The sequence below is a fragment of the Streptopelia decaocto genome, assembly GCF_964273445.1.
Source record: "Streptopelia decaocto genome assembly, chromosome: 1".
In the NCBI taxonomy this organism is placed as follows: domain Eukaryota; kingdom Metazoa; phylum Chordata; class Aves; order Columbiformes; family Columbidae; genus Streptopelia; species Streptopelia decaocto.
In genome coordinates, this window is record NC_138663.1 from 107,528,883 (window position 1) to 107,545,960 (window position 17,078).

General features: G+C 49.3%; 1 protein-coding gene across 1 annotated transcript in view; it reads left to right on the forward strand.

The window, feature by feature from the left end:
* The first annotated feature begins 1,307 nt into the window (after positions 1-1,307).
* The window catches only part of PTCHD1 (patched domain containing 1), a 35,369-nt gene continuing 19,598 nt past the window's right edge, over positions 1,308-17,078 (forward strand). Inside the window, exons 1-2 of the mRNA XM_082043762.1 lie at positions 1,308-2,129; positions 15,422-16,082. Coding sequence (XP_081899888.1) covers positions 1,701-2,129; positions 15,422-16,082 — 1,090 coding nt within the window. The 5' untranslated portion in view covers positions 1,308-1,700. The remainder of the gene's footprint in view (positions 2,130-15,421; positions 16,083-17,078) is intronic.

The following is a 17,078-nucleotide window of genomic DNA, read 5'->3' on the forward strand; positions in this document are numbered from 1 at the left end:
ATCAAGCTGTTCACTTGCTTACTGTTAGAAGCAGTGAAACATGGAAAGAGTTTAGCATTCAAGCTGTGTGAGCTAGCCGTGAGTGAAGAGACAGGAATGATGTCAAGGAGGTTTTGTGCACGAAGCATCTGTGACAAAACATTAGCTTAGGTCAGACACTACTGAAATGTAAAAGGAAGGATGACTGTCAGTCTATCAATAACCAAAACAGGGAGCTGCTGCTGTTTCACGCAGCAACAGGTGTAAGAGCTGTCAAACAGAAACTTCCTTTTTGCCCATTTGTAAAACCACCAGCCTGAGAAGTAACCGGACTCATAATACCAACACCTTTGGTTTGCCAAATAACAGCCAGGGCCAGTTGACAACGGTAGGTGCCAGTGTGCTCGAACATGCCAACAGCCAAAGCTGATGCGACCACCACGAGCACTTCTGCTTCTTTCTGTTATTGAATTGCAATTTGTGTCTAAAGACGAGGTCGCCCCTCTCGATCGCTCCCCCACGGGGGGACAGGGTGACCTAAGCACAGGTGGGCAAAGCGCTGAGCCACACGCTGCCGGGAGGCGCTGTCGGGGTTGCCGGCTTGCGGTTCGGTGAGCGGCAGCGCGCTCCCGGGCATGGCACGGCGGGCGGCCGGGACTCCCGGCGCGGGGAGGTACCGGGGCAGTCCAGGGCGTCCCCGGGGACGGTGCCGGGCGGCCGGGGACAAGGAGGCTGGCACAGACAGCTTCCCTGCCGGCGCCCGCCCTCCCTAATGGGCATGTGCGGCGCCTCTCGCACATGCCCACTCGGGCGGCGCGGAGCCGGCGGGCTGTGCCGCCGCGGTGGGCTGCGCGCCGGGAACTCGGTGTACGCCGTCGGACACGCCGTGACGCGGCCCGTGCCCGCCGCGCGGGACAGCGCACAGACGTTTCTGGTGGCGGTTCCCCAAGCCAAAGCTCCCCACGAAACACACCCAACTCCCCCTCCGCGGACAGGCGGCCGCTCCGTGCCCCCACTGCCCGCCCGTCGGGGACGCGAGCAGCCTGCGCTACCCGGCCGCCCTGGGGGCGGTGGCCCGGGCGGGCGGGGATGTGGCGGCGCGGCGGTGCCGGCGGCGGCGGGCGGAGCCGACCGGGAGCCGGGCGGGGCGGGGCGCGCCGCGGCGTCCCGAGCGCGGCCCGCGGGGCGGCCCCGGCGGGAGGCGCCGCGCTGCGCCCCGCCGCCCCGTGCTAGGCGGCGCCCGGCGTGGCCCCGCGCCCCTGGGCGGAGGGCGGCGGGGGCGCCGCGGAGGGCTTTCCGCGCCCGCCCCGCCTGCCGCGGCCGGGGGATTAGTCAGCAGTCTCCGGGCAGCCCCCCTCCCGCGCAAACTCCGCGGCGGGGGCGGGGAGCGCTGAGCGGCGGCTGCCCCTTCCCCATCCCGCGGCGAGGGGCGGCGGGGCCGCGGCGGCGGGGCTGCCCCCCGCGGCGGTCCGCGCCGCCGCTCCGCGGCCGCGGCGAGGAGCGGAGGGTTGGCAAGTCAGGAAACGAGGCGCAGGGAAACTCCGCTCGGGTACGGCGCCGTTGCGGGAGGACGAGCGCCCGAGCCGCCCCGCGCAGGCAGACCGGCGGGCAGGCGCGCACACACACACCGCACGCACACGCAGACACACACGCGCGGCGGCGGCCCCCGGCCCCCCGCAGCCGCGGCCGGCGGGGAGGCGGCGCCCGGCGGGGGCTGCCCCATGGTCTTGCGGGGGCCGTGGGGGAGCTGCGGGGGCCCCGGCGCGGCGCTCGCCTTCCTGCGCGCCCTCCGCACTAGGATGTTGCGGCAGGTCTTGCACAGGGGGCTGGGGACGTCCTTCTCCCGGCTCGGCCACTTCGTCGCCAGCCACCCGGTGTTCTTCGCTTCGGCGCCCGTGCTCATCTCCATCCTGCTGGGCGCCAGCTTCAGCCGCTACCAGGTGGAGGAGAGCGTGGAGCACCTCCTGGCCCCCACGCACAGCCTGGCCAAGATCGAGAGGAACCTGGTGGACAGCCTCTTCCCGGTGAACCGCTCCAAGCACCGGCTCTACTCCGACCTGCAGACGCCGGGGAGGTACGGCAGGGTGATCATCACCTCCTTCCGCAAGGCCAACATGCTGGACCAGCACCACACCGATCTCATCCTTAAGGTAACCGCGGCGAGTCCCTGGCCCCGGGCGCCACCACCCTGCCTGGTCCGGCTCCCCGCATCCCGCCCCACTGCTTGCCACCCCCGAGCCCGGTCCCCGCACCTGCTCGCCCGCACGGACCCACCCGTGCACGCCGACCTCTGCCCGCCCGCCACCGGCGCTGCCACCGCAGCCACCCAGTCACCTCCCCGCAACAGTTGGGATGGTGCCCGCCGCGGGAGCCGGCACCGCGCTCCCTGCCCTCGCTGGCGGCTCCGCTATCCCCCCCGCCCCCGTTTTGGGTTTTTCATCTTTTTTTTCCCCCATCTTTTGGGCTTATTTGCTTTGGGTGAGCGAGAAGGGCAGGGTACTTGCTTAAATAATTTTTCAGTGCCTCTATACTCGCAGTCGTCCTCCCGAGTTAAGGCGACTCGGGTTGATAAACTTCAAAAGCAGTTAGGTACCAATCTGCCAAGCTGCTGACAACGCTTTTGGGGGCTGCTGCCTTGTCTGGAATGCACTTTCTGCTTGGAGAGGGGTAGCACAAAACCTTCTTCTCACAGCTCATGAAGGCAAATGACATAACTCAGCTGATTATTTTTAGCGGGTAGTATTTTTTTTTCCTCTCCACTCCCAGCCCACCATCACAGAAAATGCTGGTTTCATAGATGAAGAAAAAATCCAGCTCAGCTGCAGGCATGGTGCATGCAGCCTGTGCTGCCGGTTCAAGTTAGAGCGGGCAGCATCTTTCCCTGTCACTTGAGCGGCACAGTGTGCGAGTCACAATCTAACAGGACATCTCACCGTACTGTATGTCATAACATGTCAGAAATCTGCATTTGTTGAAGCTGGTACTCTAGTTTGCACCGCGGTAGTTTTGATCAATCTTGGAAAAGCGGAGGACAGGTGCAAAAACTGTATGTTAAGAGGGTCTTGTTCACTGAAGAAAAAGGAAAAGAACATTTACAAATAACCAGAGGTGTGGCTAGCTCAATCCTGCACATTTTTGCTGTTGCCTTGTGGAAACCCCAGAGACTCAGCATTGCTTCCCCCCGCCCCGAATGTCAAACTGTCGGCCCATACAGAAGCAAATGTTAATTTTTTTAGTAACATCAGGGAGTGTCTCTTCTAAAATGAGAAAATAGATGCAAATACCTATTGGAAGAGACTTCGGGAAGACCTCACTCTTTACTAAACACGGAAATAACTGTTACAGTGGATGTATTTGTATTTTATTTCCACTGTAGCCACATACAGAACTACAGTGCAGAGCCACTCAGTATTTTATGTTTTGCTTTTTTTTTTTTTTTTTTGCTGTTGACATATTACCCAACAGTAATCAGCAAACAGATTTAATGAGCATCGACTCACTAAGTACAGTAACAGGAATGTTACTGGTGAACGAGAAAACTCCAGAGAGATGATTTTCATTCCTTCATTTTCTTGTACCATGAATTGCATTCGCATCCAGTATGTGCACATTTACTCAGTCATAGGATAATAATGATAATGGATTTTTTCTCTGTACTGCTTTCTCTGGAGATCTGTAGTTTTATCAATAGCATGGTGACACACAAATAAATGGTACTCAGAATCTTTCCACAAGCAAACTTCTGCGTAAGATTTATCACATCAGCAGAAGAGCTATAACTTAGAAAGTTCTCTCTTAACACTGCCTCATTTTTAATAGACAGAATTTGCCGACAAAATGATTTTTTTCCATTTACTGAGATAATGAGCACCATTGCCATTTGACTATTTACTCTTACTGCTAATCTGACATTGTTGTGCATATTTGATGCATTATTTCCAATTCTTTATTTATCTAATTAATTCCAGTATGTCTTGTGTAGAATATATTACATTCTTTGTCCTAATTATTCTTCTGTTTGTGGGTAGAGCCAGGCTCGGGCAGCTGCCTGTCCAACCCTATGGATGGCCCTGCAGGTCAAAGCACAGCAAAGCAGGAGGGAGAGCTCCCAGCCCCCGATATTTTTATGTCCGTGGTGATGCAGGGCTACATCATTTTGCATCAACCAGACTCACTAAGGGACGAGGAAAGGGAAAGGTAGCCATCCAGGTTTTCCTGTATGTGTCCACTTGCATGGAGGGAAGAAGAGAGCAAAGGTATCTGAAGTTCATACCCCAAGCCCCAGTCCAGAGCCAACCAACTCAAACTGCTGTGCTTGTAAATAAGTGTCCTGGGTGAAACCGTGGAGTAATCTCACCTGCATTCCTGAAAACCTTGCCATTTAGGCATGGTCCGGGCAGAGAACCTATATGGCAGCATTTGCTTATCTTTCCTTTTCTGGAGAAGGATGACCACCCCTTCATGAGAGGCATGAGATTGGACACTGGCTCCTCCTGCATTGTTGTTGCTGCATCTCCACACACTTGCAGGAGGATGGCAGACCCAGAAGGATGGTTGGCCCAGGCAGGTGCCGCCTGCTCTTGCAGCATCTCTTCTCAGTTTTCTTACCTGCTGTATCCCACCTCACCAGCCAAGGAGGGAAGGGAATGAGCCTTGAACTGCTACAGCTACCCCAGTCACAGGGCAAGGGAAAGAGATTGCCTCAGCAAAGGAAGAAGTCAGCTTCCATTATTGTCACCTTAGTAAAGGGATACAAAGTTTTGGGGTCTGAGCAGTTGAAATTGAAACATAACTGTTGTTGTCAAAAGTTAATAGCTCTAACATCCTAATCAATTAATTAGTTAATTAAATAACTTACTTGGTGTCATCCCTAAAATACTGTGGTTGGCTTAGTGCAGTTCCTCGTGGGCACATTGTCAGCTTGAGGAACTCACCATTACCACTACCGCATGAAACCTTGTTGGGCTGGGAAGAGATTTAGGGAAGGGCTGAGCCTCACAGCTGTCTTGGGCCCAGATCTCAAGCATCGCTCCCAGAACAGGAGCTGTGGTAGAACTCCCTGCTGACAGTGAGCATCTGCCAGCGCAACGCTGGCTGCTCACATGGCGGTGACAGGTCTTGCTGAATGTACAAGCTGCTCCACACAAGGTCCCTCCTGCTCATTAGCAGGAAGGTGTGTGGCTGCCTAATAGAACAGTTTTGACTTGGAGATGATGCTGAATACCTTTTTTAAAAACAATTTATTTTTGTATAAATCTCCATCTTTAGTCCCCATAACTCCCCATAAATGCTTAAACCATTCTGGGCCTGCCGTCCCCATGTTGCGTTTACAGCTATCATAGTCACTTGCAGAAGAAAGGGAGAAACCTAAACATATCCTGAATCTCTGGCCTTGAATAGCTGATCTAACAAAAAGCCTCAGTAGAGTCTTAGGTATGCAAGAGATGGAGACTGAGGTACTGTGAGAGGGCAATCATGACATTTTCCTCGCTGCTGTACCTACTTTATAGCTGAGCACAGGGCAGTGGCATCCCATGCTGTTGGTGTGCAGGACCTTTCTTCCTCAGGATTTCACTCTTGTGACAGAAAGAGGTAGGAAGTAAAAACACCAAACTGAAGAAAGTGTGCTTTTACCTCTGTATTTCTAAAAAGTGCTTGGAGTGTAGAAGTTCAAATGATTATGTAAAGTCTGTACAAGTTGTCTAAGCCTAGAATTCCACCTAAAAATAGTGTAAGAGCAGCCCCCTACCATTTTATGGTGGTATTTCCACTTGCAGCTAGAAACTTGATAGGTTGAAGGCGTACAGACCTAGCCAGATTTTTTTCAACCCCAGAAAATGTATTCTGATTTAGCCAAAGTTTGAGACACCCATCCTTTGGAGCCTGTTCGCTCCTTTCTACTTACAGTGAGTTAACTGCATTATACTACAAACGCCTTTTTTCTTTTTAGTGAAAGGTTTCCCTTTTTTGCAGAAGGATATCCTCTCTTCCACTTATGTTATTGTGTTTACAACAGTAACACAGTACTAATATTTTTTGGCAAAATACCTAATGTAGCAAGACACAAAGATGAAAAGAGAATGAAATCTAACATGCCTTACTGAAGGGGATTGTGTTTGCAGTTTGCTTCTATGCAAATCTGTAGACAAGGGTTTATTTTTTTGAAGAAAACTCCCCGAACTACATATTTTCAGACAGTGCTTATACATTGCCTCTCTCATGTGAACTGACCAGCAATAGATCTAGATAACTGATTATATATCTATTTGAACATGCAGGCAAATAGTAAAATCAAGTATTTCTGCTTAAGGACACAATTTTTTAAGAACTGTGTAACTTCTGATTACTGCAGAACAAAACAGTTAAACTTCAAAATTTTGTAAACCTCATACTTTTTGGGGGTTTATTTCTTCTCTTTGCTCCTTAATTATTAGGTCCCTGTTCATGTGTGTGCCTGCAGGCTCTATCTATGGTCTTCCTGGATTTCCTCACTTATTTTCTACGTGTGAGGAAGCTCGTGGAGGAAATAACCATATTTATGTTCCCGTGTCTGTGGTATTTCCAATTGCTTTGCTAAACAAACACGGCACACTTAAGCCATTATTTTCAAGCTCGGTGGAAGTGGGTTCTGGTCATTCAGCAGAGCTGAAAGCTGGGTCAATCACGATCCTGGCTATTACAAGGTACCCTTTATTTTAAAACTTCGGCTACTTCTGAATGCCTGGACACAGGCAGTTAACTGTAGATCTAGCAATGGATATAGTAGGTCTCCACCTTCTGTAGGTAGCTCCAGCACCAAAAATACTTAGAGCAACAGTTAAGAGAACATATAATGGATTCTGTTAATAAAAAGTCAAGGTTGAATTCATGTCTTTAGAGCAAGGCTGTAAGATGAGGGGAAGAGTCCTAATATAAGAAAAACAAGGGTGTGAAAGCAGCAGAAGTGCAAGCCTGTTGTCATAGCAGCACAATGCTGCAGGGCTAAAACGTATCTTATGCGAAAACAGATGAGAATTAAGATACGCAGGTAAGATCTGGGCACAGCCAGGGAAGGGGGAAGATAAATAGCATGCTGCAAGGACAGCATGGAAGCACACGCAGAAACCCCCCTGAGCTCCTGGTGTCAGCAGCAGCAGCTCCTCGGCACGATTCCTGTGGGTGAGGGGGTCTGATCTCTCCCGCAGTGCCAACCAGCGGCTGGAGCAGAAGTCCTGAAGTTCCCCGTGCCTGGGAGGACAACTGTATCACAGAATTATCGAATCATAGAATCATTTTTTTCGGAAGAGACCCTCAAGATCATTGAATCCAACCACAACCTAACTCTGGCACTAAAGCAAGTCCCTAAAAACCTCATCTACATGTCTTTTAAACACCTCCAGGGATGGTGACTCAACCTCTTCCATGGGCAGCCTGTTCCAACGATTGACAATCCTTTCCATGAAGAAATGTTTCCTCATATCCAATCTAAACCTTCCTGGTGCAACTTAAGGCCATTTCCTCTTGTCCTGTCACTTGTTACCTGGGAGAAGAGTCCAACCCTCTCCATGCTACAACCTCCTGTCAGGTAGTTGTAGACAGCGACAAAGTCTCCCCTCAGCCTCCCTTTTTCCAGGCTGAACAACCCCAGTTCCCTCAGCCGCTCCTCATCAGACTTGTGCTCCAGGCCCCTCACCAGCTTCGCTGCCCTTCTCTGAACTCTCTCCAGCACCTCAATGTCTTTCCTGTAGTGAGGGGCCCAAAATTGAACACAGGATATGAGGTGCAGCCTCACCAGCACAGGCACTGGTCCCACTGGTCCCCACCACACCCCTGCCCTGTTCCAGCAGCACCAGCCACCCTGGCTGGCATGGGGTCCCCCCACACTGCCTCCCACCTCACACTGTGGTGCAAGGCTCCCACAGAAACCTGCGCCCTGAGCTGCTGCCAGCCAGGCAGCCTGTGCTGGGGACACCCAGCACCTCATGTGCCATTGCCTTTCCTGCGTGAGAAGGTCAGGCCTCACCTCCTGTCTAACAAGAACACACAGGGGACGGATTTTCTCAACACGTGACTGGACATCACCTCTCTGGGTGAGCTTCTGAGAGGGCACAGCAAGCTAGCAGGGCAGGCATAGGAGGTCAGGGCCACCAGTTCCCCAGGCAGTGCCACATGGCTTGGGGAGAGCTGCCAGGACTCCCTAGTGACCACATTTAGGCCTCCTGAAAGCTATGTCTGGACCTTGTCTTTAAGTTGGGGTTTAGAGGAGGACAACCCCCTCTCTCCTGTTGTGAGACGGGAGGAGCCAACTTATTAATTAACATGATGGGCTGTGAAGTTGCAGCTATTGAGGGTTTTTTTTTGTGCAGCGAGGAAGGGACAGTTGGTCACACTTCTGCTGGAGGAGCCTTTCCTGAAAGCCTGCACTGTGTTACCAGCTCGCTGAGAAGTGCTGCAAGGATGGAGAGGTGTTCATGGAGAGGTCTGGGACCCATGGAGAAGGCCACTATAGACCTGATGCGAGATCAGCTGCAGAAGCAAAGTTTTTGTCTTTTTCCCCATTGTGAAAAATCATTCTCAGAGCCATGTGCCAGACTGCGCAGAGAGGTCCTGTCCTCCAGCTGCAGTCAGGCCAAGAAACAGAGCGGGCTTCTCTCGATGGGACGAATTCAGGCAGAATTGCCAGGGCAGTGCTCAGAATTAAGACCGTATTGATTAGAAAAGCTTCTCCACTTCAGATGAGAAAAGAAAAATCATATCTAGCAATTTTCTGTAGCTGCTAAGAAGGCAGATGGAAATAGAAATGCATGCACATCTGCCACTTTGAGTACTAATAGTAGTCCCTCAGTTGATGACTCGTAGTTTGAACAATTTTTAGATTTTATTTACATGAAAATTGTTTGAAGAAAATATAATTCACCATATTTTGGACAGCTGAAAAAATGAGTTTCAAAAATACATAGCTTGCATAATCAGTATCTTAGTGTCTCTTCAGGAAACCTGATTGTAGGACTGCTAGAAAAAGACCCCAGCTACCCCTCACGTTCCTTGCTGCACACTCTCCAGCTGCAGCTTCTAACGTTTTTTCCTGAGCGGGTAGGATCTGTTGGCTTCCTCCATCGGCTGTGCACGGGTTCTCCATCGGCCAGAGTGGCTTGGTCAAGAGGCTGGTGCCCACCAGCCCCCTGTGATCCTGCCCTGGACCCCTGGTACTCAGACTGATGGGAGGACAGCCCTGTTCGGAGCTCCCTTGCCTTCTCTCTCCACTCCTTCTTCTGGTGCAAATACACTCTTCATAGTTTAATTCTGCCTGTGTCTGCGGAGCCCACTGTGTTTTCTTTCGTGAATTAAGCTTGGAGCTATGCTAGTCTTTTCCCTCTCATAACCTTTTTGCATTTTGACTGAGGCCATCTCTTGAAGTGAATAAAAAAGCACTCTGCAAAGATAGGAAATGCCAGAGATTACTGAGATCATAGAAAAAGTGGAGAAATTTTTAGCAATCTATTAAAGGCTTTTTCTCCTCTTAGTTTTCCTTGGCACAAGTTACCTGTAAAAATTACCAAAAAAGTAAATCAACTTCACATTAAAATGAAGTCTGTATTTCAAATCATTGTCTTCGTCCTGCTTTCTAGTTTTCCAGTCTTGAACCCAAAACAGATTTTAAACAACAATAGACAATGAATTCATTCTTCACTTTATTGTTGAGCCTTTTCAGACTTTCCTCCATAGCCATGAGATCAGACATTTCTTTTTTTTTAATGAAAGATGAGATTTTTTTAAAAAAAATCACAATAGTTCAGGCTCCAGGGCTCAGAGAAAAAAACAGTCTTGGTGAAAATGACAGTAAAAAAATTGTAGGACTTGGCAGCATGGATTAGAGTGAAGCTCATTTTCAATTTAAACTGTCAGATATAGACTAAAAGATTAAACGGAGTCAAATAATAGCAAAAACAAAACAAAACAAAAGTAATATGGCATTGCAAAGACCTTACTCCTGTGAGTAAAATATGTCTCTTTATGTATGTGCCATATCATTCGCAGTACAGGAGGACATCCATGTATCTAGCCAGTTTTGTTTGGTAGGCCATCCTTCGGCTATATGTAAAGTAGTAAAGCATAGTCAAGTCCTTATGATGAGTAACGTCCCCTATAAAACACCGCACATCACTGTTCAGCAACAAAACCAAACACACTTTTGTGGTATATATGATAAGCAGAAGGTGGTTGCACACATGCTTAATATTAAAAATGGTGTCTGCGACTCTAATGCAGCTCCCGCCCAAGTCAGGATGTCTTTCCCGGAGCAGGAATAGGTGCTTGGTGAGACCGAGGTGTCCTGTTGCATGTTGCTGTCGCTCCCACCACAGTTTCCCTGGGAGCAAAGCTGTGCTGCCAGCGAGGTGAGACCTGTGTGGGATACCAGTGGCCATTGCATGGTCCTCGTGCCTCATCTCCTTTGCCCATGGTTTTGATGAGGGTGGCAGTTTATGTAACATAGGCTTAAAAGATTGCTGGGGCTGGACCATTTTGCAAATGAATCAGCAGTTTCTAACCCCTCCCTGCTGGGATAGGATCTGTTTGCTTCGCAGGGAGGCTGCAGACTTTTTTGTTACCTGATTAAATTCACAAAATTCTGGTAATACCTGCTCACTTTTTAATTAAAGAAATGAATTCTCAACAAAGCAAAGGGGCTAGAGGTTTTCCTCACCCCTTCTTGGACTTCCTTGCATTTTTTGCATGGACTTAAGAATAAAATCGAGCTCTCCTTTCTGTCCTGAGTATACATCTCTAAGTACAACCCCTTTGCCTTCAGGTTCAGCTTTGCCACCACTACTGAAAGTTGCGCCAAGCTCTGTACAGGGAAGAGCCTTCTCACAGAGCCTGGTATGGTGCTTGGCCATCCCAGGACAGCGGAACCGAGCCTCCTGGGCGGCTCCGGTTCCCAGTGCCTGCCTTCCTGTGCCAGTGGTAGAGGCAGGAGGACCAGCAGCCAAAAAAAGCTTGAAGAAATCTTTTCAGCCATGGCACTCTGAGGCCCTGGAGGAAATGGTTTAGCCTAGGATAAATTAAGGGATTTTCTCTTTTGAGTCCTGGCATCCCCTCCCAGGCAGTGTGATTTCGTCGTGTCTCATCTGTCAGCTGTGCCACAGGCTGAAACGTGGCTTGTTGTGGAGATGTGGGACCCAAACACCCCTCACCTCGAGGTATTTGCAGAAAGGGATTTGTCTCCCAGTTCAAGCCACCTTTAGTAAACTAAATACCTTGAGTGATCGTGGGACTTAGAGTAAACAAAGACCAGGAACAAGATGTTACTGAATGCAAATGGCTGGAGAAAGAAAAAGCTGTTCTAGAAATCTCTGGTGTGGTATGGGACACACATAACCACTGTTTTTGGAAAGGAGAGGGGCATTGCAATTGATGGTCATGGTTTAAACAGTGAAAGGGGGAGGTGGAAGTTACTATTTCATGCCTGAGAGCTTTCAGAGATGATGTGCCACCATGGCGAGGCAGCTTAGGCAACGCTGTGCTGTTCTCATGCTGCAGTGCTCTGGCATCTCAGCAGTAAACTGCTTTTTGGTTCCTTGCACTGTTAAGCTAGCTGAAAAAGCTGTGAGCGATGAGCAAGCAGTGCATGTCTCCCTTCAAGAAAAAACATTCATTCAACTTTTGTTAGTCCTTTAATTCTTCCTTTCTCCTAATAGGATTGGTAAGGATGAGAAAAGAGCTGGATAAATGAGAATCTGGTGGTCAGTCATTTGTCCCAGTACTAGGTGCCAGGTTTATTCAGAATATGGTTATTTCTATTAAAATCTGCTGCAGTGAGGAGTGCGATATGCGTTAGCATATTGCTCATGTTGCCCCCATCACCCAACAGCCTTTACCATCTCCTGTTAGCAAACCAAAGTTTCCTGGGGGACCTCCTGGTGTACCATAGGCAAGCCCAATTGCAGCCTGTGTAGTCCCTTGAACTTACAGGACATGCCCTTGTAACCTCTTAGACCTTGTGTTTTCTGTGGCAGCCAGTTGCCCAGGGCCATGGGTGTAGGCTCTGGGTGAGGGTGGAAAAACCTGGGTGGCCACAGCTGAATCCGTAGAGTGGAGAGCACTGTGGGACTGCAGCTCTTGGCGGGGAAGAGGCAGCAGCCCCACGGCACACGGGCTGTCATGGGCAAGCGAAGGGACAGAGACAGCCTGCAGCCACGCTGCCACAGAGCTTTGTTCTCTAGGATCTGGTCTGAAAAAGCCAAGTGCAGGTAAAGCGATGTGTTTGTCCCGAGAATGAAAAGTCTGAGTCAGGCTTCCTGGAGCTGAATCATTGGGCACGCTGGGGCAGTGCTCGGCATGCTTCATAGAGACGGAGGGAATGGCAGGGTTTTTGTCCTCTTCGGCTGTTTGCCTCCAATTTGAGACCAAATGTTGTGGCCGCTGGCAAAGCTCAGAGTACATCTTAGAGTTGCTCTAAACCACACGAGCTTGCAGCAGGTTCCAGGGGCTGCTGGGGCACGCCAGGACGCAGCACTGGCTGCTGCCCCCTCTCCTGCCTGGAGCCCCATGGCTGGGACATGTGATGGGCAGGACCCCCAGCATGGCACCCAGCCCAGCACGGCCTTGGAGGAAGCGCTGGGTCACCACTGCAGAATGGGCTTCTGAGTCTGAGAGGATCGTTTCCAAGAAGAAATTAGTATTTTAGATACGACATTTAGCTCCTAGCCTTTCGCTAAAGATGAAGTAACAGCTGTGACAGATGAGGTTATTTTATAACCTAAATATTAAAAGGAAGCGCTTCAGATGTGGAAGGAAGGAAATGCAGCAGTGAGGCAGGGTAGGTAAATAGCAACGCACATCGTTTGATAAAAGTTGCAGGACAGCTTAGTTTCTTCTGCATTGTGTCACTCAGTGTATCCTCTCTGAAAGAGTTGTATTGTGAATCTAATATAGGCAGGAAAATCCTTCTATTCCTCCTAGTTGTCCACAGCTGCACTTCTTTATATGACATCTGACTTTACAACCGCTGTAAATGAAACCATACAGTAGCTGCCATTAAAAAAAAAAAATCAGCTATCTGTCTTTGATTCGGTAAATCAGCGCACTTTCCCCAAACTGTAACAGCATACATTTGAATTTGTACCCCAAAACAGCTCTTGCAAAGCAGAACTTTGGAGAAACAAACTGGAAAGACAGGAATAATTCCCCATACAGGCTCATTTATTTGACACGTTCCTGCAAATATTTTAATTTGTTTTGTTTTAGAAGAAAGTCGTACAAAAGCCCCTAACCTGTTGCACAGACAGTTGGTTGTTCTCCCACCACAATGGAGAATTTTGGTTCTCATTATGTCCAGGTATTGTGTTCTCACAGTACTGTGAAAAGATTTGTTAGTTCAGTTCATTTCTCAAATCTGTCTTTCTAATGTCAATACTGAACAGTTGTTCTGTCAAAAATTAAAAATTACTCAAATGTGGAAAAGTACACCCCAAGCTGCTAGAGAAACAAGTTGAGAATCTAGGAATTTTGTAATCTTTGCCTAAATTATGTCATACCATCCTGAGGAATGGAGGTGGTATAACTAAATTTATGCCCATCACAGATTATGCAATGTAATCACAAAACAATAAAAATCACAGTATCTTATCAATGTGGGGGTTTTTTTCTGAAAATAGGTCTGAAATACCACGCCAAAGTCACTGACTATTTAACAGATGCAGGATTTTAGCACTGATTATTAGATATTTTGTCAATTGCCCTCAGATGAGTATATAAGCTCTACTGCTCTTAGGTACCCAATCTTCTATTTTTTTAATCAGTGTTTGTCTTCAGAAGAAAGCAGTTCCATTAAATATCATCTAATCCCAGCCCCTTTACTGGGCATAAGAACCTCCTGCCCTCTTTGGATTGCAGTGGAAAACAGCATTATGCAAGTAATAAAAAAATAAAATTAAAAAAAAAAAAAAAATCATCTCCCCGTGGCCAGTTCTCTGCACCTGGCTCAAAATCTGAAGGCAGAAAATAACTATTCACCCTTTAAGGAAAGTAGATTGGAGTCACTCTTAATTTGCCTCTTCAGCTCCTTGGAAGAGCTGTGGTCTCCCCGCTTTGCAGGGGAGGGAGGGCTTCTCCTTCTCTTTTATGCTGTGTTGCCACACCTTTGCAATGCTCCTACGATCGTTTCCCTCAGTTTATCCCGAAGGATAAATCCTTGCAGTTACTCAGAGCGGATCTGGTGATTTGCTCCCCCCATGGCAGCAGATGTGGCTGCCTGTACCACCAGGCCTGGGGCCTCCACGGGGTCACTGGGACCGAGCAGCACAAGGGGCACGTGTCCCTCTGCATTGTCCCTGCTAAGACCTCAGGGAATCACATCTCTCACCAAGCTGTGCACAAAGCATGTACGCAGTAGCGTGCAGGGTCTTTCGGTATTTGGGATGTCAGGTACCCCCAATGCCAGCTGGAAAAAAAGCAGAGGGACCTCCTTTCTGAATTTGGTGACTGCCCACGATGCAGGACATCACAGCCGTGGGGAAAGTCCACTCAGCCTTCTGGTGGTGGGTAATATCGCCTTGGCCTTGGCAGCATCCTTATGGAAGGTCCTGGTACTCTTTGCACTAGAGCAGTACAGGGGATAAATGGTGGTGGTGGTGGGTGAGGCCTGCGTATTTTGCAAGGAAAATGAGGGAAAAAAAAAATTATTTGCACTTTGTTGAGGCTCCCAACATTAACAAACTCAATATTCCACTTTTGAAAAGTATTGTAACCTCAGTCTCTTGGAGCTGTTCCCTTACCATCTTTTAGACTTCCTGCTTCTGCCATGTAGACTAGAATGGATACATAGAAGGTTGCAAGAGTTTTTTACATTTTTTTCAAGAAGGGAGGGTAATTTTTATGCCCCTCTGATGCTCAAAAATAACTTAATTAATGTCAGCTATGTTACTTCTGCTTTGCTGTCTCTGCGCTTGGGACATGCAGCTGTGGCCTGTCCTGTACTTGGAGCAAGTACCAGTCCCCTGTTGCTGCCAGTGCATCCTGCCCAGGTGGCACCCCCGGTCACGTTGCTCTTCTGCCTTAGGTACCTGAAGTTTGTCTGTTGTGAGAGAGGAATTTGGCAATTCCAGGCACAACAGCGTCCCCAGACACAATCAAGCTGTAGCTCTCTCTTTTATGTTTGCCCAGGTCGCTTGAAAGTGGAGGCGCGGGCCTTTTGAATTTGCTTAGAGATGCACATGGCACAGATGCAAATCATGACCCACCCGAGTTATCAGCAAAGGACACAGGGGAATAATACTGCTATTTTAATGCATGTTTCCTTTTTTTGCAATGTGTGTGTTATTAATACTGCAGTCAACAACTTTTGTTGTTATTGCTTAGATCAAATAGGAGAGGGACAGAGGTGAGGAGCCACTGTTTTTCTGGCTGCTACTGTGCGAGATGAACTGATGAATAACGTGTGTGATTTCTCTTTCCCTTGTAGTTGCACTCTGCTGTGACCAGGATCCAAGTTCAAAGACCTGGTTTCAATTACACGTTTGCCCATATATGTATCCTGAACAATGACAAGACATGCATAGTGGACGACATAGTGCATGTACTGGAGGAATTAAAGGCTGCTCGTTCTTCTAATCGAACTAATTTTGCAATCACTTATCCGATTACTCACTTAAAGGATGGCAGGGAAGTGTATAACGGGCATCAGCTTGGTGGGGTTACTGTGCACAGCAAAGACCGCGTGAAGTCTGCAGAAGCCATTCAGCTCACCTACTACTTGCAGGCAATCAACTCCTTGAATGACATGGTGGCAGAGAAGTGGGAATCCATTTTTTGTGACACTGTTGAACTTTTCCAGAAATCCAACAGGAAAGTCAAAATGTATCCTTTCACTTCTTCTTCGCTGAAGGAGGATTTCCAGAAGACGAGCAGGGTGTCAGAACGCTACCTGATCACAAGCTTGGTCCTTGTGGTCACCTTGGCCATTCTCTGCTGCTCCATGCAGGATTGTGTCCGCAGCAAACCCTGGCTTGGCCTCCTGGGATTGCTGACTGTGACCCTTGCCACCCTGACTGCAGCTGGGATCATCAATCTCACTGGTGGGAAATACAATTCCACCTTCCTGGGAATCCCCTTCGTGATGTTAGGTAACTATCTCCTATCTCTCTCTTTTGTGTGTTTGTGCCTCCCTGACACGTTTCCCAGCAAGCGGAGAAGCATCACTGCATGGCTCCTGGTGCCTCCTCCTCCCTGCAACGCTGCCCCGTGCCAAATCCACACAGCCTCTTTGCCTAAACTGTACTGTGCCGGGATGTTAAAACCACGCCTGGTGCTCTGGTGTGGTGTAGTGCCCTGCCATAGGACGCAGTGCCTGCATGGTAGTGAGGAACAAGGATGCACAAATGCCGTGCTTTGTGCAGAGCAGGCGCCCAGCTGCTGCTTTCCTGTGGATGTTTGATTCTGGTTTTGATGGCCAGTGTTGGAGGGAAAGCTTTGCAGAGGTCCCCATGCTGCAATGATAGTGTCAGCTGTGCTGGCACGTCAAAGGGACTGCACACGTTGCACGTTTAGAGAGCACTGACTCCTTGGGAGAGCAGAGCGGTGCTGTCCTGGCTTGTCAGGGGCCTGACTGTGGGATAAGGGCGGGGGTCAGTTCTGGGTTGTGTTTCTCCTGAAGCCCCTGTGTTGGCTGAGAGAGCATAGGGAAGGTTACCCAGCCCTGGGGTGTAGAGCTTTGCCTCCCCGGGTCAGGGATGAACCCATCTGGGTAGTGCCAAGTGCATCCCGCGATGAAGGGCTGTGTAGGAAGCGGCAATGGATGCTCCCCAGCTCTGGTGCCGGCAGAGGTATCTTCATCTCCTTGGTTTTTGTACCGCCTTCATTCAGTGTAGGGTACAGGGTGGTTTTGTTTTGTTTTATTTTATTTTCCTTGAGGGTAGGAAAGAGGAGGAGAGAAGGGCGGTCAGCTCGCTACCGGCCCGAAATCAGTGCCCTCTCCTGTTGGCACCAGGGCATTTGCAGGGATGCCGCGTGTTGTATTCAGACAGGCAGGAAGACTTCACGGGAGACAAAAAGAGAGCTCTGGAGAGCTCACAGCCTCTTTGTGTTTGGTTCAGAACCAGTGTGAAAAGCTTTGTGCGCTG